This window comes from Acanthopagrus latus, chromosome 10 (assembly GCF_904848185.1).
Source record: "Acanthopagrus latus isolate v.2019 chromosome 10, fAcaLat1.1, whole genome shotgun sequence".
Taxonomy (NCBI): domain Eukaryota; kingdom Metazoa; phylum Chordata; class Actinopteri; order Spariformes; family Sparidae; genus Acanthopagrus; species Acanthopagrus latus.
The window spans coordinates 18,680,374-18,707,763 of NC_051048.1; the positions used below are offsets into that span (position 1 = coordinate 18,680,374).

The following is a 27,390-nucleotide window of genomic DNA, read 5'->3' on the forward strand; positions in this document are numbered from 1 at the left end:
TTTCCCCTCGGCCACCGAAGATGACTAACTTGCTGTCGTGAGCGGTGTTTAACCTCTGCCAGCTTTAAAGAGAATGGCATGCATTTTGCTCTCGGGCAAAGATACTTAAATGTGCTGGTGGCTTGCAGAAAAAAAAACAAAAAAAAACAGAGCGCACGATATCCAATGAGCCCGTCCCCTTCATGCTTTTTTTCTCTGCTGTTATCCCCACCCTCGCTCTCCTCACCTTCCCACACCACGCCTGGAAAAAAAAAAATCAATACTGCTTAAGCTAACTGGGCATATTCTCCCGGAAAGGAAGCGGGGCTGGGCATAGTAAACTGAAAGCGCTATAAAACATATGGCCGCATCGAGGAGGAAGTGCTTGTGCAGCGATTTTCCGGGGAGCACTGTGTGCCCACTTATGCATTCCTGCGCCTGGATGTGAACCATTATTCAGCCCTTCTGCTCCCCCCACCCCTTGAGTCCCTTCCCTCCCCAGTTCTGCCTCCATCCATCCACTCTATCCCCTCCATCCCAAGCGGTGTCTCTCCACGGGGCTGCTGCGCTTAAACAAACACATTACTAAGCTGAAATATCTGCAAGTGCCGGCTTATTTCGACACAGCCATTGTTTCAGTCTGTCAGTCAATGGCATCCAGTGAGATGGCCATCTCGAGGCAGGACATGTATTGATGCTCATTTGAATAAAGCAGCAGGGCGGAGGCTCTGTGTATGCGTGCTACATCACCATTTTTTTTCCTTAAGTCTCTGCAGCTCACACGCTCAGTTGTCAAGCTTGATTTAGTCACCGTTAAATGACAAATGCAAAGTCCAAAGTCACCGGTATATACCTGATGCTCGCTACTCTGCCAGGCAATTTGCTGACTTTCAAGCAGATTAGCATGCGTGTTGCAGACTCTTTATCTTGTACAAAAAAGCTCTTGGCTTTGTCCCTAATGACACTTAGCAAAACACTACCCCGTTCTTAATCCACTCGATTGGAATTGCTAATTATCTTTTAATGCAGATTCACAGATAATTGTTCTCTCATTTATACTGTGAACTAATCTCATTTTTGCGTCCATTTAGCCACCAATAATTGCTTCACAACCAAAAAAAAATGCAGATTTTTTTTTCATGAAGTTTTCCATCCACTCTGAAACACATAAAGAATCAGTCAGAAGCTAGCATGCTGTTGATTATCAGCATAGTTGTGTTTTAGTAAAAATATGAAGTCATTAATGACGGAAGGAGAATTTTATAATTTCCTTTAGAAGGCCTACTAGCTGAGATAAGGACAAAACCCTGAACATTTTCACATTAGTCAGAGGTATGAAGATACACTAGAAGCTGCTCTTAACATGCAAATTCAAATTGTACAAATAACTTCTGCTGCTCAGGTTCGCTCAATGAGGGATGGACGTTTCAATCCAAAATGCTACTCGATAATCCACAGGAACTATCAGACGATAATTCGATTATTGGAGTTTTTTCTTAAATGAACTGTAACATATATCTGCACGGACCTTCACACGCTACACGCGTATTACCAGAGCCTGGTAATAATAATGCCATTCTACCAAGTCCTGTCATAACACGATACCGGGTGCATGGTTTCCAGAAGCCAGTAAAAACGAGGGATAAAACTATAGAGAATTAATTTCTTCTAATTTAACAACTATTTGAAAATCATGACCGATACCTTCTTTCATTCAAAACAAAGAAAACAGCGGTCATATCCTGACGATGTCTTGAAGTAGTGTCGGATCACTGGAGTGATTGTCGTCTTTGAAAATCTGTCTGATGTGACTCACATGAGGTAATGTTCATGTGTCATCTGAGCTGATGTTTTCATGGAAGTTGCAGCGACAGGCGACCACATGAAATGCACCGTTACTTAAAGTAAAATCAGGATTTGTGTTTGGACATTGTTGGAAACATTTGAGATAATGAAAGGGCACAACTCAGCCACATATATAACAAGGATATGTTGCATAATATGTCCTAAGAAGTCCTAAGAAATTATATATGATAATATATGATATCAAAAATCTGTGGCACTTTTCCATAACATACTAAATGTAGTCGTTAATGGTTTAACAACTGTGAATGTCATTGTTCTTGTGATTTGTGGATAAGCGGGTCTGGACATTTTTGTCGTACAGAACATGTAGTTCTAGCTTCAGTCTGGAAGTTTCTTCCTCTCTGTTTGTACTGTGGGGAGAAAAAAAGCTCCCCCTCACACATTGGTCATTAAGGTAGCTTCTGGACTTCCTCGCCATTATTGCATCCCGAACCACGACACACAAGTGCAACCCACTGTGCCAGCTGGCAGGCAGTTGGCAGCCCAGTGCAGGATTAACTGGTACCAGTATGCCGGCCTATAAATAGAGTCTACCAACTGCTTCAGGAAATGAACCATGATGGAGCCTCCCAGAGGCCCCTGAACAGGTTGTGCTTTTTATCCCCTCCTCTCTGTCAGGATTATAAGTGTATGTGTGTGTGTGTCGGCGAGTTCCCCAATGTTTATTACTGTCTCTTTTAGTCCAGCCTGCTGTAGGTGTGCATCACAAAGCACCTGCTTTTATGCTGCCGTGGTCTGAACTGTATGTATGAATATATGCCCTCTGTGATTGGGGCCAAAGCCAGTTGTCTTCACACGTGTTTTCAGGGCTGCAGCCTCGCTGCCGCCTCACAATGGAGAGAGCCATTGTTTTTCTCCAGCACTTACCCCGACCATTGATCCTCTGTAGTGGAACAAGCCATTCGCTTTGTATGTTTGCCTGCTCTTCCGCTTTTGATGGACTCCCGGGATTGATTCTAGCTATGCAGTCATTATCTCAGCTCAGTAATGTTAGTTTAGGTGGAGCCTGTGGAAGAAAGGCATCAGCAGGGAAGAATGGCTGAAGAAAAGATCTAAGTGTTCTTGGATAAGAGGTGGTGTGTCTGATTTTTTTTCTGTCTTGATTGTGCTGTGTGTCGCCTCTTTGTGTCGTGTGCCGGTCGTTGTGTTGTGTGCCACTCGATGCGATGCTGACTGAGCCCAAACTGACCTAAAGAATGAGCTCGCCCGATAATGACCACGTTCAGCTTATCAGTTCAAACACCAGTTTGTTTGGAGATCATCCAGTGAGTTAGCTATTGCTACTTTTTGCTGTCATCACAGAGGAAAACCAAAGCACAGACTGGTTCACTGATACCTTGTGCACCAATAATATTTTTTGTGGAAGCAAAAGATGAGATGATTACAATATTTATTTCATGATCTAATTAATTAACATTCTGCTGCACATCCAAATGCTCTGCAATATGTACTGTAATATGTTGTTATGGTCCCCGCCTGAGTTCTCACAAGACCCTGATCCGCCTTGCATTCTCAACTGTTAACGTTCAAAGTCACTCAGGTTTTTTCAGCTGTTTTGCTGGTAAACACACCAACCTCTTTGGAGCAGCAGAAAATCCAGAAGGAGGCCAAAAACTGCCTAAAAATAATGTAACAAGAGCTGCTTATGTTGTAACTAGTTAACAGTCAAATATAGAGAACGCAACGAACGCAGCCGCACCAATCAAACATGGAGTCAGGTGGGTCTTGTGAGAATCTAGGATGGATCCATGATAACAGCATTGCGATGGTGAAGGCTTCAACCTGCCCAGTGCAGCATACTGTAAAACATCATGTATGCCCAATCCACAGTGTGCGTTCAGCTGTGAGGAATGCTAATGCACCACTAACCACAATTTGTTGATTCACTTGAGTTGATGAATTGAGTAAATGAGCAGGAGTCTTCGTTCGACTCATCTCAAGACTGGAGCTGATGTATAAAATGTTTTTAGGGTGGAATTTCAAATGGGATTAAACTGACACACTTTATGTGTTTTAATTTTTAGTGCATGAGGAAAGTAACCAAAATACTAACTTGCACTGCACTTTTTTTTTTTTTTTTTTTTTTACACAACAGTTTAACAGTCGATGAAGTCCAGGCTAAAGTGGCACTCGTCCATGATGAGGAGAGGGTTCTGTCTGAGGATGAGGCAGTGGTGAGTTGTCTTTCATTCATACGGTTCAGTATTGTGCTAGCTGCCCTCACAGTCACCGCCAAATTGAGACCAATGAGTTCCCGCCTATCCACGTCACAGCGAGCTCCCACTTGACTGATACACATACGGCGCACTGCGGGGTCTTTACAGCACTGTGGGATTTGAGATTGAATCAAAATTGCAAGCTCACAAATCATTAGCCACCATCATTATCCATAAATCCACCATATATCAGATCCACATCTAATGTTAAATTTAAAATACCCATTATTAGCCACAACAAGCTGATATATATCTACATCCACCTCGCCTGCGCTGTGATTTTTGTGTCTCGCCTGGTTTGACTGTCTGTCTGGGTCCACTGTTTTCCTCCACTTGTACAACAGGGTCCCTTCCACATTAATTTGAATGCTGAACAGGACGAGCGCAGTTTCCCCAACAGTGATTTTCCCTAGAGCCGCGGCGTGTGTGAATGCGGCTGTCTGTTTCACTTTAAACTTGTTGAGCCTCCCTCTTACCAGGCAGCAGATAATCAGAATCTCTGGCTGTAAACAAAATGGCTAGAGCTCAATTTTTTCCTCTCCTTCTCCCTGTTCCCTTTTTCTACTATAAATGGCATTTGGTATGCACATTAATACACACAAGCACGAGAAATGTCTGCTGGGTTCCCCGACTGCAGGGCAGTAAAAGTTCACCTCGTGAGGAGCTTGTCACATTGCAGAAAATGTGTTTACAGAGATTTTGGAATGTATCAAAAATTAAGTTATCTCTATTTATGGTTGGAGCTGAAATGCCCTCCACTTCGTTAGCGGTTTATCTTGCGTTCAGCTGTTGAAAAACAGCTTGATGTGGTGTTAGTTTGTATCAGAAAACACCTAAGCGAGCAGCCGAAGCTGTAACCAACCCCATCCGAGAGCCTCTCGGATGGGGAAAAATCAGAGCTCATTTGTTGTTTCTGCTGGCTAATGGGGAGGCATTCCTAATGAATTCAGCTGCATCTGAGGAGGATGAATCGGCATGAATATGCATGAATTATGAAAATGTGTACTTAACTGCAACCACAACAAACGGTGATCAAGCTGGGTAAATTAAACAGGGTGCCATTGACAGTACTTAACAGGCAATTTACATTAGAACTGACAAGCGGCCTTGTGTTAGCACCTTAATCAAGGTCCAAGGGCAGCAACAGTTGCACCATATGAGGAGTTAATTCTCTGTGCTGGGAGGGATTGAGAGAAGCGATTTTGCTTCGTAACCATCCATTAATTCTTTTGTATCGCTTCTATTGTAGAACTACTTTCATTTGCTACATTTCATATTGCAGTTGTGTTGCTGCACAGCCAGTGCGTACCCTAAGATAAATCCATTCAGACCGATGAATACATGTCGTTGTCGTTGTATACATTTGGACAGAAAGGAAAAGAAAAGGAGCTTTTTTCCCGTCTGAGTACCTTGATTACTTTTCTTCAGTCACACACACACATATACATGCATATATATGTTTGCACGCTTATTCAATTTGTATCATTTTCACACCTTTTTATTAGTTTCCCCCCTTCTTCCTCCTCGCTCTTAAGAAGCTTTGGCCTCCACAGAAAATTCAGTTTCCACTTCAGCGGCCCAGATAATTCAAGAACAGAGAGGATTTTCAGGAGAACAATTTGATGATCAAAGGAGGCACTCCACTCGGGAGGGAAAAGGGATATTCTGACGCGGCTCTCTCCCTCAGTATTCTATCATTATGTTATAGCACTCCGTTCCTGTCCAAACCACTGTTAATGTAGATTCAAGTTCACTCACTTTTTAGAAGGTAATGGTAGGTATCCAGGAGGAATGGCTTGCATTTGTGTCGAGTTTTCTCCTTTTTTGAGAGAGCATCACGACACGGCACAGAGATCTTTTCAATACTCGACTGAAGGATTCGAACGAAATCAGCTCTTAGCACAGACCTCGCAAAGAGAGGACTGTCCTCTCTCTCTTTTGGCATTAACCATAGGACAATACATTCTCAGGGGCACTGATGTGTGACCAGGCTCGGACTGTAGCTGTGTGCTGGTGAACAGAGCTGCAGGAAATTGCCTTCTCTCAAGAAATAGGCATTGGTGCAGAGGTGAATTTCACTTATCCATCTACTACCAGCTGCCTCCCTTCAAAGCCCCTGACTCAGTCTTCCAGAAACGGAGAAAGACTGAATATAGAATATGTTTTTCTTTTTCCTCTGAATCTGAAAAACGAACAAATCCCCCTGATTAAAAAAAAAAAAGCAAACCTTTGGTGATAAAAGAAAAAATAGAGGAATTGCACTCGATAAAAAACATTACTGTAGGTGCACGGACGGTTGGGAAGTAACCATAACGGCGTGCTAGTGAGTATGGAAAAAATCCAGCTGGTTTCACAGTTAAATAATATTGGCTATGCCCCTAGGGGGTAGTTCCTATATACAGTAAAGCCGATGAAGCTGGGATTAGTTGGTAACAAGGCAGTTGTGGAGGTAGTGGTGCGTGGACAAAGTGGGAAAACAGAACCTTAAAGATCTCATTATAATGAACACTTTGGCATCTATAACTACCTTTTAGGAAATCCTGTATGGCACAGCACCAGGAGACTAATGCTCCATTTATAGTGCTGTAGTTTCATTCTACTCTGTCAGACTTAAGAGTTTAAATGTATTGGTGAGTAGTCGACAAAGCAGCAGCCGTATCACTTGATCTTGAGCAGTGAGTGCAGTTGGTCACCTGTCGTGGATTTTCAGACTTTTAACAAAATTGCCTGAAAGCTTAACTCGTCAGAAAATACAGATGGAATCTGAAGATATTGGTCAGTTCAGTGTAAGGGTTTGCTACATTTCCGATGATGATGTCAGCCTTAATTTAAAATGAAAAGCCTTTTCAGTGGACTTGGCCTCCCTAATGTGAGCATTTGTAGCCCCTCTCTGTTTAATTGAATTGTAAATTGAATATCTTCTAGATTTGGACTGTTGGAAAAAACTAGTAATTTGAAGATGTTGCCTCAGGCTCTCTTTTTATTATTTCGGACCTTTTATCGCCCACAATTATAGACACATTATGGGGACAAAAAGAAAAAATATACTAAAGTTACATCTCTGAAAACCCTCCACTATTATCTGACATGTTTGTGCCATGGCGACAGATTGACAGCGTCCCACGGAGGCTGAAGGCACCTGCAGAGCGAGCCAGTCTAATGTGACTTCACCTTTCCATCTTGGCAACAGCGCTGAGCTCTCTTGATGTTCACAACATTCACAGATGCACAAAACAACAAACACCCGGCGCTTCGTATTGCACTCGCACCCCAAGCCGATAGCAAATCAAGGTCAGCCGCTCGGCCCGGCTCGTCACACCATCTGTTTAGGCTGGTTGACATTTGGCCCTCGCCAAAAACTGAGATCTCGCTTCAGAGGGGGGCCGTCATATCTGCATTCTGTTTTTGTATTTTATAATAAGAGGGCAATTCTTTTCTTTTTAATTAACTTTCACCTCATTTGCAGGGCATCAGCAAAGAAAGAGATTTAGGGTTTCACATTAAATCAGTGTGTAGGATTTTTAAATATACTGTATAATGGCATTTAACCATCAATGCTGCACATAAACTGCCCGTCACACCAAGAGTCCAGATTTAACACTGACTGTCATTTTTGCATAGTTAATCAACCCAGAAGACTCCGCTGTTATAATTCAAATCACAGCCAAATGAACTGGAAGGCAGGCGTTACAGTGCAGGTTGCTGGATGACGTCTCGCCGGCCTCCAGAAGGGGGCAGCAGGCCTCTAAGTTGAGTGCGAGCTAATGGAAAAAATGGAAAGTCACATTCACAGGTCATTTAATCTCTTTGTTTTGTCATGGGCTGGGCCTCTGGTGAAAGAGAGAGGGAGAGGGAGATGGAGAGGGAGCGATGCCTCCCCGTTCAGAAAGGAAACAATTCTCATCTGCCTCCAAGAACTTCCTTTTTTTTTCATGCATTTGTGAGGGAGGGTTGTTTTTTTTTGTAAGCCCGCTGTGATTCTAGGATTTAATGTGTGTGTTCTAAGGAGAGTTCCGGATTGGATGATGAGAGATGGTGGTTTTTTTTTTTTTCTTTCCATCTTTATTTAACTTCATGAGACGATTCTTGCTCTGGCGTCACTGAGAGTAACCCAGAAGTGTGATATTTGCAGACCTAAGCTGCTAGGATTCCTCACCGACTGTATGGATGTAGGCCATGATGTTACTTTACAGTGTATGCACAGGCTTACCATTTCATGCTGTGGTTGCTTGCGCATTATACAGCAGTTAAGGTAACCCATACGCAGCTTACGCCGTGTGATCTCAGCTATTTCGATGGTAGAATTTTGGTACATGCAGGCGAGCGGAGTCATGGTAGTAAATACTCGCTGCCATATATGGGTTTTGCATATCATTTTCTGTACTCCGACAAGATTATAGTCTTGTGTTAGAAGCCTCATGGGTAAATATGAGGCTAGCTGGGCTGTGGAAAAGGGGGTTTGTCTGTGCCCCCCCCCAGTACCATTCATCACCTCCCATCACACGCGTCATGTTTTTGCTCCCCAGCTGGAGTGCTTTCAAGTTATATAATACGAAATGACAGGTTGAATCCAGAGGTGGAGTGATATGTGGTTTGTAGAGCTGAGGTAGAGAAAACTGACCTGCTAAAAAAATGCTGTAATGTGTCATGTTCTTTTGAGATAGGAGGACAGCGAGGGGAGGCGGAGGAAAGCGGGAACCACGTACAATTTGGGCGAAATACTTTTTTTTTCTTCCTTTTATTATTATTTGTTCCAGGCCGCACAGCTGACACTCCTCGGTCTCTTGCCCTGCCCTTTTCCTCTGCGCCTCCGACCTGCTCCGCACTCGTTGTTTGTTATGTAACTGTCGTGATTGGATGCACTCGAAGGTTGCGCGGGTGGCACAGGTAATGGAACCAGTGGGAGGTCAAAGGCAAGGGAGGGAAGGAGCAAAGTGAAGGGGCATCGCTTTGTGCTGCTCCAACAAGTCTCGAGAGAGGTGTTTTATATCAAGAGGCGTCTTATTTGTCTGTTTACCTGCTCCGTCTGTTTATCAGTCACTTTTGTCTTATTCACAGTTTGTTTCTTGACAAAATGTGGTTGTTTTTTTGTGAGCGTACCCTCCAATTAAAGGGGAAAAAAGTGTGTTGTATTAAAAAAAAAAAGAAAGATGCACCACAGTGACAGACTGAAGGAAGCTGAATCACGCAGCTGCGTGTGTGCCTCTTTGAGTCGCTGGAAATTCTGTCTTACAAGCTGCACTGACAAACCAGCCTTAAAGCAAGCTCAGGGCAATCATTTGTATTCTTATCAGCTTTAACCACTTGACAAATACTATTGATGTTGCACCCGTGTAAACTGCAGCTCCCGAGAACAGGGTACACGATGTGCAACGAGCGACGTCCACAGAGAATAGACACAGGTTTTCCTCTGGGACAATCTATGCCAGTGCCTCCCAGGTGAATGCATTGATCAGCGATCTAATACTGTATCGCAAGAACATGAAGGATGCTGTAGCAGTGGGGAGCTGTCTCTAAGCACCTCTCTAACACTTTGGGAGCATTTTAGAGGGATTAATCCTCAATTATGCAAATGAAACATCTTATCTGCTATTTTATATACATTCATTTCTTTTTGAAGTATGGCTGGGTAGGGTGATATAATTCAAATCAGAATCATGATATTAGAGTCATAATTCTCAAGGTATCAGTCAGGATTCGGCGACACCTGTAGTTACTTTTGGGGTCGTCAATCGCAGTTTATCCAGAAATACAAAAAATGAAGTTAGCAGTGCTCGTCAGTCGAGCTCCCGACCTGTAAAAAGAGTTAGTTGCCTTACCGAGAAGATGAAGGTTGTGTTTAGAATAACTGCTTTCTTTTTGTTTTTGACGAATAGTCTGGGTCAGTTCTTCCACTGGTGACAAAAACATGAATAAGTTTTTTCCGGCAATTATTGCCAGCTGCATGCTTTTAATGTGAAAAGCCAAAATGTTGAGTGTGCATTAGCATCAACTTAATAGCTCTGATATGAAGGTAGAATAGTGAACAGGGAATTGTAAGGTGTAAGGTGGATAAGGCTCCAATACAAAACTGTAATGCTGGATTACATGCTGCATTGTCCCCCTGTGAGTCCCCCATATGTGAGGGCCATTATGAAAGGATCTATATATAATGGGAAATACCAAATGTGAATACACTTACATCGGCTGTTAGTGTGATTTTCTAACTTTCTGTGCATTTTGCAGTTAGTTTTCTCTTTTACTGCATGAACAGGAGTAGAGACATGCGTTACTGACCGAACACTCTCTAACAGTGATTAGTGTTGAAAAGCAGAACTACTTAATGCTTATTTTAATATAGAAATATCACTTACAGCAGCTTTTATAGATCACAATTCTGACTGTTGGTGATACAGACTTAAGCAAATAGATGCTTGGACCAACCATCAGAATTCTTACACAAAGTGTGCCGATGCCAGTTTTTGTCCACAGAGATAAACAAAGCAATCAGTTTGTACCTGACAAACGTTTTGAAATTGTTGATTCACAATAATGATACTGTTTTTAACCTTTCTACAAGCTCTGTAAATGTATTATTCTTGAAAAAGGATTTGTCTACACAAAAAAACAGAAAGTAGATCCCTGGATTAGCTGTTGTTACACACAGCCTAGTGATGAGTGACATGCAGACAGGCCACAATCATGACAGTAAAAGCCACATTGAATATTGATTTATATTTATATCACATATAAAAAATCTAAATGATATCCAGTGCAATGAACTGTTTCTCTCTGAAGCAAACAAAACTGGTAAAACATGAAACTTGATCTGCAAACGATAACATGATATCATCAATAATCATAATCTGATTGTATTTAAAGTCAAAGATAACAATGAATTATTACCAGTCCCACAGTAAAATCACCTTCCTGTTTTAAGGTTTATATAAAGCATCACACTAACAGAGTCTGAGCTGCATCTGTCTGCAGCTGAATCGCAGGATTCTGTATGTTATTTCTAAATACCAAGTCACATCTTATATCCTCTGACCCCAGACAGACCACTGGCTCCTGGAAGAACATCTTGTTGAAGAACCTCGTGTCCTTTGTTGAGAGCCGGTTGATGTGTTTTGTGTTGCCATGGTGACTCCGCAGCACAGCACATAAGACAATAATGAAAGCCTCTCAAAGGCCGCAGGGGCACCAGAAAAGTGCACGTCCTCAACGTTTCAGCTATTGTGGCACTTGGAGGAGTTACACAACCTGACGTTCACCCCGAGAATGTTTCCTTCCCCCCATCATCTCGGGGCTTTTGAGACCGGCAAAGATTGGGCTTGCTAGCAAAGGGATGACACACGGAATGACAAAACTCCTGTGTCTGTCTGTCAGGCTTGGTCTTTATCCGACTGACATTTGCTGGCTCAGGCTCATCCAGGCTCTGGAGAAGCCAGGGATAAGAGTCAGACACAGATGGCTTTTTCCCGTGCAGTTCTGTCTAGCGCGAGATTCAGAGGGGGAATGAAAAAAATTGTTTCCAAATCTTCATCCTGTTTTTACAGACTCTGAAATATAATTGCCTCTACAAAAGTACAAGAAAGCGGCGCGTCTTCACATACTGCAGCAGTGTGTTTTTTTTTTTTGTTATATGTTCTCTTGCTGTGCTTTATTCTTTTCTGCTGTGCTGACCCAACCTATTGGTGATTAAGTCTTGATAGGGCTGTTACTTCAGCAGAGACATTTCTTGTCCTCTGAGTAAGTCAAAAGAACAATGCAAGAATGCCTTGTGCCATTTAAAACTGATGAGCCAAAGCCAGCATGAAGGAGGAGAGGGGAGGTGTAGGTGTTAAATTGATTGGCGAGAGAAAAAAGCATCTGCTTTGCAATAGCTTAACAGTTGCCTCAGAAGCACGCCTGCTATTGTTTCCAAACAAGAATACCCACTTCTGTGTGCTGAGGAGTGTCGCCTTCAGAAGAAATGTGTGAGAGGGATAGAAATTGTTGCATAAGAAACATTTAGAGACATCTTCTGTTTTTGTTTTTTTTTTGGTTTTTTTTTTTCAGCTTTCCAGGACCTTGATCTATTTTCTTTTTTTTCACAGCTGCCTCAATTCCTTTTCTGTTCTCCAGGCAGTTCACAGTTAATACGTGGGCAGAGAACAAAAGACAGGGGATACAGGGCCGGAGTCAGCAGCTGATCCGATGACAGAAATGGCACCGAGGCGAGAGGGTCCCAGGTGTAGTCATGACTCAAGTAGCACTCCGCAATAGGGGGGCTGTGATTGGAGCGGGGCAAGGAGTGGAAAAAGATGCAGGGGGTTCGGGGTGGTGGGGGCAGCGTGGAAGCTTGCGTCCTGTGTGACAAGCTGCCTGTTGTGTGCATACTCCCTGACAGCAGGAAAAGCAAATAGACAGGACACCTGACCCCTTTGACCTCCACCAAAGCAAGACAGGACTCAGACCTCCGTCACTGAACAGCGGTGGTGTGAGTGTGCTCCTCTCTCGTGTCTGCATTTGTTTCAGGAATCTGCCATGTGCTGTTCCCCTGACTGGAGAGGATAACATGCAATGAGAAAATATTTGTTCGCATAATTTTTCCCACATCTGGAAATCCCAATGTATAAAAAAAAAGAAAAAAAGAAAGAAAATGCTCCGTGTCTGGACCACTAGATGCACGGCTAACTGAGCTAACTTGCTAATTGCAGCCACAGTCAGCAGCAGTAGGTAACTCTGGGGACATGCTGCCTGCACCCTTTTAAGTGTTAATTAGCATTTATGTGGGGGGAAAAAAAGCCAGTCACATGTGAAACTGTGATTTTTCCCAGGTGAAAAAGCAGATTTCACATTTTACATCCTCGTCAGGGCAGTCTGTTGTAGATGTGCATTGGCCTCTAGCACAGGAAAGCATGTTTCTCAACAGACTTCCCATTCCATTGTCTGGTTTGTAGGTTCACCATATTGATTGTGTGCTACATACAAGCAGGAAGGTGAGGCTGCAACTAGAGATCAGCCATGCTAGTGCCAGTTGCAGGAAAGGGTTAGCTATTAGCAGAGCATGGGATGTATATTATCTTTGTTCATATGGTATACAAACCATATAGATTGGTTTACAATGGTGAACAAAACCCTCATTGTGTGATGTTCTATTCACGGAAAATCCTCGCAGTGATGATAATTAACACGGCCCTGCATCAGTTCTTGGTCCAAACCCAATTGTTTCTGATGTCTAGCTGAGACTAGCTTTGAATACAAATATCTTCAGTCGTTGTCACTTGCAATTATCTGCTTTTTTATGGGCATAAATCCACCTAAATGACAAACTACACTTGTAATATACCATATACTCGTCGCTATTCTTTCGCCATTCTTTGAAGACTAATGCTAATTAACGAAGCTGTCAATCACACATGAAAGGCGACATTCAGGGAAGAGCAGAATTCCATAATTGGACCCCCCCCCCAGTGCTAATTGTTTTTTTTTCCAATTTGACACATTTACAGTATGACAGCACAGTAAATAGCAGGTGTTTGTGACGGGCGGCGGGTTATCAAAGGAAGGACTTTGACACCCAAGACCACAGATTGCATGTTAAGTAACATGCTGAGGTTTAGGCTACAAATCTTTGTGGTTAAGATCAGGGAAATACTGTAATTTTACTTAAATGTTCAATCCAGTAAACGCTTTGTATCTAAATAACCACCTCAATTCAAAAAGAGTTGGGACGCCGTGTAAAATGCGAGGGAAAAGAGAATCATTTGCAAGTGTTTGTAGGCGCTTACACCACAAGCACAGGCCTTTGGACTGGGAGGTGCTGGGGCTAGCTGGTTAGCATGCTAACCTCAGAAGATATCTCTTCAACATAACACACAGATGAACTGACGCCGAAATTGATATATAGTTGATAATTTAGTTAATTTTCAAAAGTTTTTTTTAAGTAAAATCCTCACATATTTCACCTTTCTTAAGTTAATGAGGTAGAGCATTACATATTCTGACCTGTCATGTTTTGATCAGGAATTTTATCATATACACATCAAATTAAAGAAACAGCATTGATTATTTTGCATAATCTTATGTAGACAGACAAAAATAGCTTTGAATATAGCAAAACACAACAGACAAAACAGTGGTGTAATTGCTGCCGGGTTTGTCAAAATATCGAAAAAAGGAAAAATTCCCCCCCCTTGAAAGTTGTAATGATCAGCCATCAAACATCTCTGTCTCATCGAATGCTGAAACAAATCTTTAATATTCAGTCTTAAACTGACTCTGAATACCTCTGAACTCCTCCTAGAAATAGTAATCTAACACTTGAGTTGATCAGTCACAGGTGTGCCACTCAGGTCAAACTCAGTCTGGTCTCTTTTCAGTTGCAGCACACAAGTACAAACCAGTGTGTTAACTGCCGTGGCTGATGAACAACATCTGCTGGAGGGTTTTTTTGTTTTTTTTTTCAGTGTAACAGCCTGGAGGATGATCTGAGTTTCACTGAGTCACTCGTCTTTTGAAAAAGCGGGTCTGTCATTGATTTGTCACAAAACTGCGGCGCTGCGAAGTGACTCGGTTATCATCACGTTGCTGGTCAAAAACGCACCCACGCTCGCAGGTGGCAGCTCTGTGCACCGGAGCGCTCATTGTCTGTGTGTTTTACCAAACATTTAACAGTAGCAGCTGGTAAAAGAGTTAACACTGAAAATACGGAGGAATACTTCTCAGAATGAACTCATGCTTCTGTTATTTATGGCCTTCGTGCTGATTGAACCGAGTTGTGAAATCTCTTTAGTGACATGTTGTATAACGAGGGTTAAGCTAAGAACCTGATTGTACTTGTGTCCTCATGCTTTTGTAATCTACGTCCCTTGTGTTTGTCACATTTCTGCATGTGTCTCTGGGTGTGGTTGTGTGCCTTTGCACTTAAGTCAGGCTCAGTATTGTTGTCACTCCTGCCACCCTGCTTCTTCCTCCTTTCTCACGCACTCCCCTCACTCCCTCTACAGAGTGACATTCATTAATTAAATATGGTGTACTGCCGCAGGATGTGCTTCCCTTTCCACTATCTCCAGACACTAATAATTACATTGGCATTTAGCTCCGCGATAAGCCGACCCTATGGCCTTTATGAAATGTTCCCCAGGCCCGGATACTGAGCAAAATATAGACCGATGCGATGCTATGTATCGATCCATCTGCCTGTCTTCGTGCTTTTATCTAAAGAAGAGAGTGATCTTTCATTAGCATGGTCAAAGAACCCAACAACAACACCTGATTTTTTTTACATCATTAAGGGTTGAAATCAAGCTCTGCCGGATTCTGTGCACAGGTGGCACAAGTTAATACAGAGAGTATGAGTGCTACAGGGACAGCGGTCAGTAATGAACATACACATCTGTAGTTTAAAGAGTCCTTTTCTTTTATAGCACAGTGAAGAAGTTAGGGCCACAAACAACAAATACTTTCATGATTTATTAGTCTACTATCAGCTGTCAGCTCAGTCTCCAGGATAAAATGAGAGCAGTACGGTAACGTTTCTGCAAACCACAGATATGTCCACACCTATGTGTCATAGGCTATATTGACATTTGTACAAACTGCCGTGCAACGCTGTGTTCACATTACATGTTCATTACCTGCCTCAGATCGAGAGGTGATGGTCGAGATACACGTGTCGACGATGGCGAGCCGGTCCAAACAGCCCATGCAATGATTGCCTTGTTGTGTCCAGTTTTGTCAGTTTTCGCTGACAAAACTGGAATCGAGTAGATTTGTTGTGCTGTGAAAGCAACATTCCTGCTCCTATGAGCTAGTTCCTTGAGTTCATCATTAACCCTTCAATCAAATCAGTGAGTAAGTTACAGTCGGTACAGTTTAACTAAATGCGGCCAAATGGAGAAGCCCTTTTAGTTTGGTCTGTTGTCTTCACATTTCATTTTAGTTTGACTATCAGTAAAGATAATAAATATATTCACTTTAGAAGGTTCTAAAACACAGAAAACCACACATTTGAAAAGGTAAACCACTCAATATTTGGCAATTTTGCTCAACATCAACTCGACCATGAACCAATGCACCACATTCCTCTGGTACCTTAAAATAAAACCGAGACTGTTCCCTCAAAAGTACTTAACTACTAAAGTTCAGTCTGAGAACCAAAAACACCAACATGTGTTGTGCCCTCAGTCGATGTACGTAACACTGACATTTGTACCGGCAGCAGTTTGAATAAGCAGATAAATGACAGGAATCTACTGCTACAGTATTTCCCCTGTACGATTATGCATCTGCAGATCCAAATGAAGTTTTAAGCTTTAGAATATTAAGTTTGATTTTGCTTTACCTAATTACTTTGCCTCAGGTGGCCTAATCAGGCTGGTACATTGCACGATTATTACGGTGCTTATCAGCTTCAGGGATGTATCAATTGATGCTTAAGTCACAATTACAGTAAACATGCATCATTTAGTTTGTAAAAAGCTTATGTGCACTAGTTACATTTTAATAAGTTGCCAGCAAATAGCCTGCCATCGTTCCCCTCAGCAGCCTGGTATCACTGTCCTTTTTCTTGTTTTATTGACAGATTAATATTTCTGCTGTGAACTTGAGACATTTTAACTCCATCTTTCACACGTCTGAGGTTCTCTTGCATAGCCTGAAATGTCGTTTTCCACTCGGGGGGTTAGCAGAACGCTGTAATTTTCCACAGAGCTGTGCGAAGCAATCACTCCAGGTTTGCCTGAATAATCTCTGATCACCAAATTAAACTTGAGATGTGAGGCTCACTTATTCCAGAATGGCCCTGTCTGAAATTACCAGGGAAAGGTTTCAGTGAAAACCATCTGGGCTTCAAATTGGACCTCTGGACTCGGGGGGATCGTATGTACCATTCGGTATCAGCCAAGATGACCAGTGTTCTGGCTGCTTTGGGAAATCTGCCCCTGACTTCTATTATTTTGGTCGATGTTCCTGTCCTCATCTGTCAAAGGGCCTGAAAGGGGATCACTAGCGAGTACTTTTCTATCCGAACAACATGCTGTGCTGCCGTATTTGTCGCCGGGTGCTCGAATGTGCCGAGGATAAAAGCCAGAATTGAGTGACGGAGATGCTTAGATGAGGCAAACTGACACAAGTGGCTGGCAGCTTTATTACATATGTGACTCTGTGTACATTCGGTATGCACACATGCTGTATCTGCTTTAATACTGTGTGGGAGTGGTAATATTTTCACTCGTGTGGGTTCACGGTAATAAATGTCTCATCTTTTTCGTTTGTGCTGTTTCCACATATTTGCAAGGTGATGCGTTTCATAACTCCGACTAGAAACCCAATATTCTCTTGCCAGGTGGATATAAGTGGTATTTGTAGAACTGTGCTTCTGGGACCAGCTGGATCTATCAAATAACATAACGCAGTATGTAACAATGTTATTTGATCTTTCCTCTCCTCGCTCTCCCTGTAAGGCAATATCTTTGCATACTGTTTTATCAGTCCTCGTGTTCGTTTGACTGAATCAACTGCGGTGCTTATTTGTCAGAAGTGTTGGTGAATATTCACATGAGAGAATTCAAATCTGTGAGAAACTGAAGTTCAGATGGAGTTTACGGACTAGGTGCTGTGCTTAGTGCGCTATTTGACCACAAGTGTATGTGCAACATCCCTTTAATTTACACTTCGGATGAGGACATAGTTATAGCATTTTGGCCTGTGAACAACACCTTGTTCCCCTGTTGCCGGCCAGATTTCAGTATATTAACATGAACAAGGTTATTACAGTCTTAACAGTTGTACACCGAGGGAGCAGTAAAGGTTCACATTTCCTCCCCAGTCATCTTTATGTTTTTTAAAGTGTTGGCCAAGCGAGCGAAGATGGTTATTTTGATGGGTGTGAAACAGCTGCAGCCACGAGTCTAATGTCTGAATCTGCGGCAGCTGCCAAACTGAACGAATCCAACAAACGGCACAGGGTTGGAACTGATGGTGTTTTCATGATCGATTAATCTCGTGGCCCTCTTCCATGCACATGTCCTGTCTTGGCTTGACTTGACGACTCTGTGTGTCCTCCCGGTGCGACAGGGATTTTCATCTCCGTTACCGTAGGGCTATACGTGAAGGTTCATCCTGAAAAGATGTACTTGCCTGAAGAAGATGAGGTTTGAAAAGCAGCGGCCTCTTTACTACTGCACCGGTAGCCAGCGACTTATCGTCAAGGATTTTAAGGCTGTTGCTACAATTTTTGCTTGGCAGCTACAGCTTATTGATTGAAAAAGGCAACCGGATGACGAGCTGGATCTAGAAGAGATCTCTTGGAGGCAGTTGGACATGCTCTGACCCGACTCTGGAAACGGTGCATCAACGTGGCACAGTTTGACCAAATGCGGCCATAGACTCCTAAATACCAACCACTTGATAGTAAAAATGCCTCTTCTCTGTTAACAATTGTGAAAAATAATTCCACGCGTTCATTTTTCTGGTCAGTAAAGTCTATTGTGGGCCGAGACTCATCCCCCATCCCACTAACCACCCACCAAAATGGACCTGGGTCAAAACATTACCTCCTTGGCGGATGATAAGAAATAGTTTTTGATGAATCTCTTCCACACAATCTAACCAACCATAATTTTCCCCTCTTCCTAAACAAAGGTACAAAGAGCGTGTCAGCGGTAACAAAGGATAAAGACTGAATACTGCAGAACAAATCGTGAGCTTCAGCCTCAGACAAAACTCTCTCAGCTCATTTCCTCTCGGTGCACACGGCATCATTTGTATGCATTTCAAACAAACACATTTCAGTTTGGCTTTGAAAAGCCTACGTAAGCACAAAAGAACTTTTCCCAGCACCTGCCTTCCAGACCAAACGTCCAGATCCGCAGTTATGTTTATTAGCTTAGCTTAATTGTGCATAGTATCTAAAGGTCAGTGCCTGCTGTGATACATCGCTGCCAAAATGGCTTCCAGGGGACACTGTTTCAGATGAATAAACACTGAAAGCTCCGCCACCTTCCACCCCTCCGTCCCCATCCTTTACCTCCCAGTGTGCCGCAGCACTCGGCTCTTTCAGGCCTCGCACAAGGTCCTGTGACTGATGGGTATCCACTGGTACGCACCGCCTCACTGACTTCCATTTCAGCAGGCAAAAGACAGCAGATTAATTCGCTTGTCAATGTTTTCCCCCTCCCCTTTTTTTTTTTCCTCCTTCCCCCTGCTGGAGTTTATTCAGATAGGAGGAATGATGTGTTTGTCCTCCAGTGAATTAAAACATGCAGTTTATCTGTATAACTACAGCCTTCTCCGTGATTAATAGTATTTGACTTCTATAAGCAGTAAACTTCTTCCGTTTGGCTGTAAAAGCTGATTTAATGAGCGAGTGACTTGAATAGATAAGCAGATATGGCAGCGGGGATTATTGGGAGGTGAGCTGAATGGGAGATGGATGCGGTGCAGTTTATTATCAGTCATGTAATGCACTTTTTATAAGCCCATACCTGTGGGGCTGGCAGGCACTCTGCAATAGATGCAAGATTACCAGCTCGTGTGCAGCCCAAGATATGTGTCAGAATATATACATGTTCTGAGGAGACGTTGGCACGGTGCAGCTTGTGTATTAGGTTGCATTAAGAATTTACAAGAGAAGAACGTGTTGTGTGTTGAATGCCTATAAAGATGTTGGGGCCATATAAATATGAATATGTTTGTATGCTATTTGACTAAAAGCTGCTTGTTTAACTTGTTGTTCATACATCATTTAAAAAGTACTCTGTTTGATTCTTACCCCAGGCGTTGTTGGGAGGAGGCAATCAGATGGATCTCACCAAGTTTCAGCACACACTCTGGGACATCCTGACAAAAGGAGACAGTGTCAAGGTGAGCTCCATCGATCTTTTGTTTTTCTCTATTTGACCACGTTCGTCATTCACTCCTCACCGGATTTGCTTGCAGAAGAATTCATCGAGCTCTCCTTTTGAGATCTGTGATATTCAGCAGTGGGTTTTGTAAATGTGGGAACGTTCTTCGCCACAGATGTGAAGAGATATGACTAGTAAACATTTGTGTCGCTGTTTTCTTAAATTGTATAGAAAATATAACTCTGTGATCCCTAGCACCACCAACATTTTCAAGTTGTCACCTTTTTTCAATGAACTATCTCAGCAGCTACAGGATGAGTCAGCATTACATTTTATGCACACATTCATGGTACCCAGAGGATACAATTTACGTAATTTGGTGATTTGGTTTAGTGCCACCAGCAGGTTAAAGTTTGCACCCTTATCTGTGAAATATCTCAACATCTACTGGATGGATTGGCATGAAAAATGGTATCGATATTCATGGTTTGAGGAATATGCATCCCAGTTAATTTGGTGCTCCCCTGACATTTTCTATGATGAGGTTAATATTTGTGGCACTTAGTGAAATGTCTCTTATTGTTTTGTCTAATGCTTGATCCACTTTAATCTGTGACCATATCCATCCAATACCAATTACATTTCCTTCAACATCAACTGGAGTTCAGCAAAGTTATCATTGCTAACATGAAACTCCATCCATTCCCTCAAATGACACAACTGATTTCAGGTGGTGAGATGGTTCATCACAGTGCTTAAGTTTGTCTCTTTGCAGCCATTTTACTGAAATTGACTATTTATCTGCTATGTGAAGCCCTTACGAGTCATACATTGTTGATCTCTTCCTCTATCTACCTATAGCAGCTTTAGTTCTTTCTTTCTCTGTGCCATTTTCCTTTTCATCCGTACCCAGAACCTTCCAACAGCTGTTCAACAAAAGCTCGGATACATAAGAAAATGAAGCACTGTTATCTTGTGCTGTGTGCAGGAACCATATAGAGACAAGAGACACCATAGACGATGAGCACGGAATGAGGAAGAATTGTATAGCTTCAACCGAAATGTGCAGAAGCTTGATTACTCCAGAGTTGTAAATGTAGCCGCTGGTGACTCGACGCCGTGATGTTCTTCTAGTTACCAGCGTGTGATTAGATTCATCTCGTGGTTCTATCCTATCTTGACAGCCACGACACAAACAACCTCATAATACCGTCCTTTCTTCAGTCTGTGTTAATTTAGAGTCCCTAAGCTGCCGACATATTTCTTTCCGAGCGCAGGTTTATAAACCACATGTTTTCATCTGACAGCGATGGCCCAAAAGAAAATGTCCGCGCCTCTCGCTGTCTCCTGAACTGAGGACGCGGAGAGTGCGAGATACCATCCTTTCATTTCCGCTCCTCCAGATAAAAAGATGAGAGAGGGAGAGGACGAAAGTGAGGCCTGTATCGCTGGGCAGCAGTGATTGAGTCCCATCGCTAAGCCACAGCGAGGATCTGCTCAAATAACCCACTCTGCCGATAAGAAGCTCGTCATTTCCATAGACAAAAAACATTGGGGTTCAGATTAGATTTCACCAGGCGCCGGGCTTCTCTTAGTGTAGCTTCATCATAGAATGTGAATTATAAGGCAAGGTCCTGTCCTCCATCTTTTCATGGAAACACCACTGAAATTCATATGGACTTGAATTATTTTATTTGCACTATTACTGTTGACAGTAGCAGCGCCAGCATGAATACCCACATTAGAAATATCACCAAAACTGCCTCTTGTTGCACCTCACTAAGGAAGACTTGAAAATATTACGCCAGGGTCCCAAAAGCATTACTCTTATAGGTTTCAGACCCCTTTAGAAGAATCTGCCCTTGCTTTTCATACCACTCATTCCACTAGAAACTGAATAGTGTACAAGTGAAACGTACTCATAACTTAAGTGGACATTTTCTTTTCTCCTGACAGATTTTATTTAGGGTCAAGTATCCTTTAAAACAACGTTTGATATCATTGCCAAGTTGAAAGTGCCATTTTAATACTGACAGAGGCTGTACTTTTTTAATAAATATATGATTCTTTTTATCCCACTTTGTGGAATATAAACACCTTGAACGGTTTTCTTATGCACCAACACATACCAAACAGCTCTGTGCATTAAGATATTATTTTAACGGTGCAATATAAAATAATTTGAGTTAAAACATTAAAAAATTAACTAAAATCTGATGCAATAATAATAATAATGATCTTTAGCGTATTGTTGTAGTGAGATCCGGTGAAGTTAGCATGCTTACCGGGTAGGCCGGGCCTGGAAACCTTTGTCCTCCTGTGCTAGTGGTGTAAACAGCCACACTCCCCCAGCTAGCTGCATGGCTAACTAAGCTAACATGCTAGCAATAGCTACAGTCATGGATGTCCTGCAGATGTCATGTCATAGAGATGTTTTTGTCCAAAGCCACTTACAGTAATTCATACATACATTCATACACAGATGGCGGTGTCTGCCATGCAAGGTACCGACCAGCACATCTGGAGCAGTTTGGGGTTCAGTATCTTGCCCAAGGACACTTCGACCTGCAGACCAGAGATGCTGGCTCTAACCCTGAGCCACAGCTGCCCTTTGCTGATACGTTATCAGAATACAGTTAGCTGCACTCCACCGATGTGCTGCCTCTACTCATTTGGAGAATGAATTTAACAGGTGACACATTCTTACATATTGCTCCTTTAAGTCTTCAGGTCTGGAAGGCAAAAAATAAAATTCAAACTGGCTTCTGTAAAAAACTCGCTAGTGTTCCTGAGGGTAAAATGACCACTTGAGGTACATTTATATTAATTTTCTGTGAACCTCAAGATATTCAATAGTCTTTTTCAGTCCTACGATTAGTATGTGATTTATTTATGGACAAGGCTGTAGAGACAGTAGCTGCTGAAAATACTGCTGGGCTTGTTTGGAAATCCCTCAAACTCTCATTGTACCTGTGGATAAGATAATTTGTGGCACTCAGAAGCTCTTTCCTTTGTTTCTAGATGATGATAGCAGGTTGTCGGTAAGTGCTCTCATAGTTCTTATAGGTACAGTATAAGATGTGATGCCGTACATTGCTTTTACTCTTCTGCTGCTGTTTTGGTTGTGTTTATCTCATATATTTTCTTTCCTCTGTTGACATTTTATCATATCCGTGTGGGGGAAAAGGGGACTTTTTCTTGGATTGCGGGATATTATACATTTTTAATGTTCACCGCTTCCTGCTGGTGTGATGGACTTCATTTATTTATCACTGTGCGCAAAATGGCTACAAAACTGGCTGGTAAGAAGTACTGGTGAGCGACCACCACCTATAATCAAACAATCATAAGCTTCCCTTCTGCTACTGTGAGAGACGTTTAAGCAGCTATACGGCACTTAAACATCAGTATGACACTTGTATTCTCGAGAGGTTTCCAGCTACTCCAAGCCTCTTCACTGCCTGATCGGGCATCCCTGTCACATCCGCTCAGCCATACGTCCAGATCACTCAGGCCCTCTTTGATTTCCTGGAGATGGGAAAAAAAAAAATAGAATATGTTACAATAAGACTGAGGACAAACTTGACCTTCTCGCGCAGATACAAAGAACTGGGTCTGGTTGTCACATGTTGAAGCCTTGAATTGTAGCCGTGGCGACTAATGGCGTTTTCTTTTTTTTTCATCCTGGCAACAGAGGCCGTCACGAACGCAGTGGCCATGACAGTGTGTTCTGTTTAAAAAGCAAACACTGTTAATGAATCACTGCATCTCTCATACAGCCTAATTAGCTAATTATTCAGTCTTTTCTCTAATTTTACATGACTTGAGCTTTGCCTCGTCAAACGGTTGCCAGACTACCGCAGGCCTTTGTTACAGTGGATAAGATTGGAGGAGATGTGTGCAACCCAACCAAACCGCATACATCTTTTGACTTATTTTTCCACTCGTTGCATTGTTCTCGCGTTCCTTCCAGCAGAAAGTTGGTGTAGTCTAGTGTTTGCAAAAAAAGATATCATCGGATGGAATGGCAACAAACACGCTGTTGTTCAGTATTAAATGTCAAAGTGAATCTTGGTTGAAAGCAGTGAACCCACTGGTCTGTAATCCACCCAAAATGGCTGCTCTAACTGCTTTTAAGATGCTACTCAAACATCAGTAAATGAAAATATTGAATTGTCTTTGCACGTAAAATAAATATATATATTTAGATATTTGGAGAGTGCAGCAGAATTAGCAGAGTATTTTGGGAGACTGGGGGGCTGTTGCTCTCGAGACTGGCACGCTGTTAGTGGTTAGCTTTTGTGAACATTTAATGGACCCCCTGCAGGTCTCCCTGTTGCCCCCCCCCCCCTTGTAAAGAGGCCCAAGCAAAGCTGACATCAAGAGCTTCTGGGGGACTCGCCACATCTATCTATCGCAGCACATTTTTTTGGCTAGCCCTTGCTCTCCCTCTCCTTTTTAAGCAAAGACAACTTTGGTGAATATTTCATGGGGTACATTGCCTCAGTTTCACTGTGTCGAGCAGCGAGAGTGGCACGCAATGACGACTGACAGGACCACACGCCGGCGTCCGCTAGGAGACAGCCTTTCTTTTTGGTCTGTCTTCTTGACACTCCTACTCCTTTTTCCCCTCCCGTTTTCCTTCTGTCACAGACGACTTCAGGCCAGAGTCTGGCTGCGGATCATTTAGCTGTTTCTTTAAATTTTAGTACGACTACAGAACTTCTGCCGATCCATCTGATACTGTTAGCTAAAATGCCAACATATGGATACAAATCTGTGTTTTGCACAGACTGCAACATTTATCGCACTTAATGATACGATTACACGCTTTTAAGATCATACAGAAACTTAACTTGGCTCCGTTTGCCAACTTTGATGTCGACAGTCGTGAGTCAAATATTAAATTATCAGAAGGGGAGTGTTATTTCATATCTTTGAGTGTCTTTCTCGTGATGCAGAATGACTCCATCTGCATTATACCTTTTTAAGCTGACCTCAGCCTTCCCTCAGCTGCACATTACAGGAAAAACGCTGCGTCGACCATAAAATAATACCACTAAATAATCACTTTTGTTGTTTCTTTCAGTGCCGCTCAAACTCCAGGGCCAGCCTCTCAATATCATATTTCTCGAGTGCAAGCTCCAGTGATTGCCTTTACTGTTATTGGAAGGCACACTTCATTTCCCTCCCCAACATTCAATTTCATGGAGGGATGACAAAATGCTGCCTTTCCATGCTACTTACGGAGATTTGACAACACTACAGTATGCTCACTTAGCCGCCGCATCGCTGCTCGCTCCCCTCTCTCCCCTGTCTCCCGCTCTCTTATTTAATAAACAGTGTGCTTGCATGACTTACAGTAGGTTTCCACCTTGCTTTGCTCAGTGTGACGAGCAGCTGAATGGTGTCACAGTTAACAGGGGCGGCTCGGCTGCTCTGTTGTGACAACATTCGTTTGATGTAGAAGTGGTAGTCCTCGGCTGCCATGTTCTCCCCTTCTGCTCTTTTTCTTTTGCCTGCTCTGTCTGGATCTCACCGCAGTCGCACATCGGGGAAGCCAACTGGCATGACCTGAAAGCGCGACGGCGGCACGCAAGCTGCCGCTTTCCTCTCGGCTGATAACCATCCAGCGCGCATGCATACATATAGAGAAACGCAGTCATTTTTCCAGATTAAAGAACTTTAATTGGCTCTCGCTCTTGTCTGAACCGGTGTCCCAGGATGCAGCAGAGGGTGCCAGTGATGTATAAAAGATGCTATGTGTGTGTGCATGCGTGTGTGTGTCCCTCATTTTCATAAACCTGTGTGTTTCCTACAGACTCAGCCACACATAAATCCACCATATGTTCATGAATTTACCGCTGACTGTAGTTTTCAAAGTCAAGTGTGCTGCTCTGACAACCAGCATCATACTTATCTCTCTCTCGCTTGCACACTCATGAACACACACACAGAGACGGATGCAGACAAACTTTGAAAAGTGGCAGTATTCATCACGGTATCAGTCTGTTTAAAGTCCAAACACGGTCTTGCAGAAGACATGACTCATTCGGTAAAAGGTGCAAAATGTGCAACTGCAGTAACCGCCGTAATCTTTTTTTTCCCGTCTCAAACATTATCTCAACTCGTGTCGGAAAATAAAATATGATAACATGCAGTAATAGACGGGAGAAGCTTCTCCTAGTGGAGGAAGATTTTGTTAGCAAGTGCCATTAAAATTAATCAAAGGATTCACTTGTTAGAACCGCCATGACTCACTCCGTCACTCTTCTGGCTGTGAGCTGGAGATACAGAAGAGGAAAGTGCCAGCAGCCATGTACGGGATTGGAAAAAGGAAAACCACTCGGGGCGTCTTTGTCCTCTGTTTAAACAGTGCCACGGGGGGAGGGAGGAGGGAGGAGGGAGGAGAGGGGGTGGGTGGGTGGGAGACCAGAGGAAGTGGGTATAAGACAGAAGAAGTTTCTCACAGCTGCCCAGCCTGAGGCCCCGAATGCGAGGCGCTTTCTCTCGTCACGGCGTCACCCGCCATCCGTTCTCGCCTGTCATTATTTTACCTCTCGCGGAGCACACACGCCGTCTCCCAGGCACACATATGCACGGTTACACCACCACACACTGTCTACGCCGCCTTGATCTGCTCTCGAGTGCTGCCAGAATTGGATCCTCAAACATGGCCAACTTAAACAGAATGGGTAAAAAAAAAACACAGGCTGCGAAAAAGGAATGCATTTTTCATTAAACTGTTAAGAAACTGTTGGATATCAGAAGGATGGGATGTAATGAATCAGTTGTTGAGTCCAACTAGCTAAACTATATTTAGCATTGTTTGAATGCTGAAATACATGTCTTTGTATTGTTTTTATTGGCATTATGCTCATAGTAAGGGTGGGTGATCTGGTCCAAGAATCATATCATGATCTATTTAATTGTAATTATGACCTACGATCTAAATTTTGATCTTTTTTTCCTCAGTTTTGAAATGCCCCATTGCATGAAAAATGGATTGTGGACGCCTTGAAGATCGATCTAGAATCATCATCTTGTCTGTCCCTGGGCCATACAATCCAAACAGAGCAGCTTTTAGCGATCATTTATGGTTCTATGTAGTGTTCATGGTGTGTTTTTCTGTGCAGAATGTTCTCAACAGAAAATCTGCTTTCGTCGTGTCGTTCAGCTGCCACAGGAAGCTTGTTGGCCGCAGATGAATAATGTGAAAACATCTGACATCGATCAGCGGCAGAGGCAGATGTAAGGTTGTGTCGTTAGCACAGAAAGTCTTTTGGCGAAGACCCACTGAATGCGGCATGATGTGAGCAACGCTATTTTAAGGGACGCGAGAGAACTTTTACAGCATTAGCGGGCAATGCAGGACTGACCACACACATACTAAAATAGAGTCTATGCATTTAAGGGAATCATTCAACCACTAACTGTAGAAACTCACTGAAGAATAACTTGTATTTTTCCAGCACTGCCGGCTTGGCTCCACTCGATTTGACTCGGCACAGCAGCCC

At 42.8% G+C, this 27,390-nt stretch overlaps 1 protein-coding gene across 3 annotated transcripts in view; it reads left to right on the plus strand.

Moving 5' to 3' along the window:
* LOC119027764 (glucosidase 2 subunit beta-like) overlaps positions 1 to 27,390 on the plus strand; it is a 119,721-nt gene that overhangs the window by 20,520 nt on the left and 71,811 nt on the right. For all 3 annotated transcript variants that reach the window (XM_037113200.1, XM_037113201.1, XM_037113199.1), the window contains exons 8-9: positions 3,941 to 4,019; positions 19,806 to 19,892. In XM_037113200.1, coding sequence (XP_036969095.1) covers positions 3,941 to 4,019; positions 19,806 to 19,892 — 166 coding nt within the window. The remainder of the gene's footprint in view (positions 1 to 3,940; positions 4,020 to 19,805; positions 19,893 to 27,390) is intronic.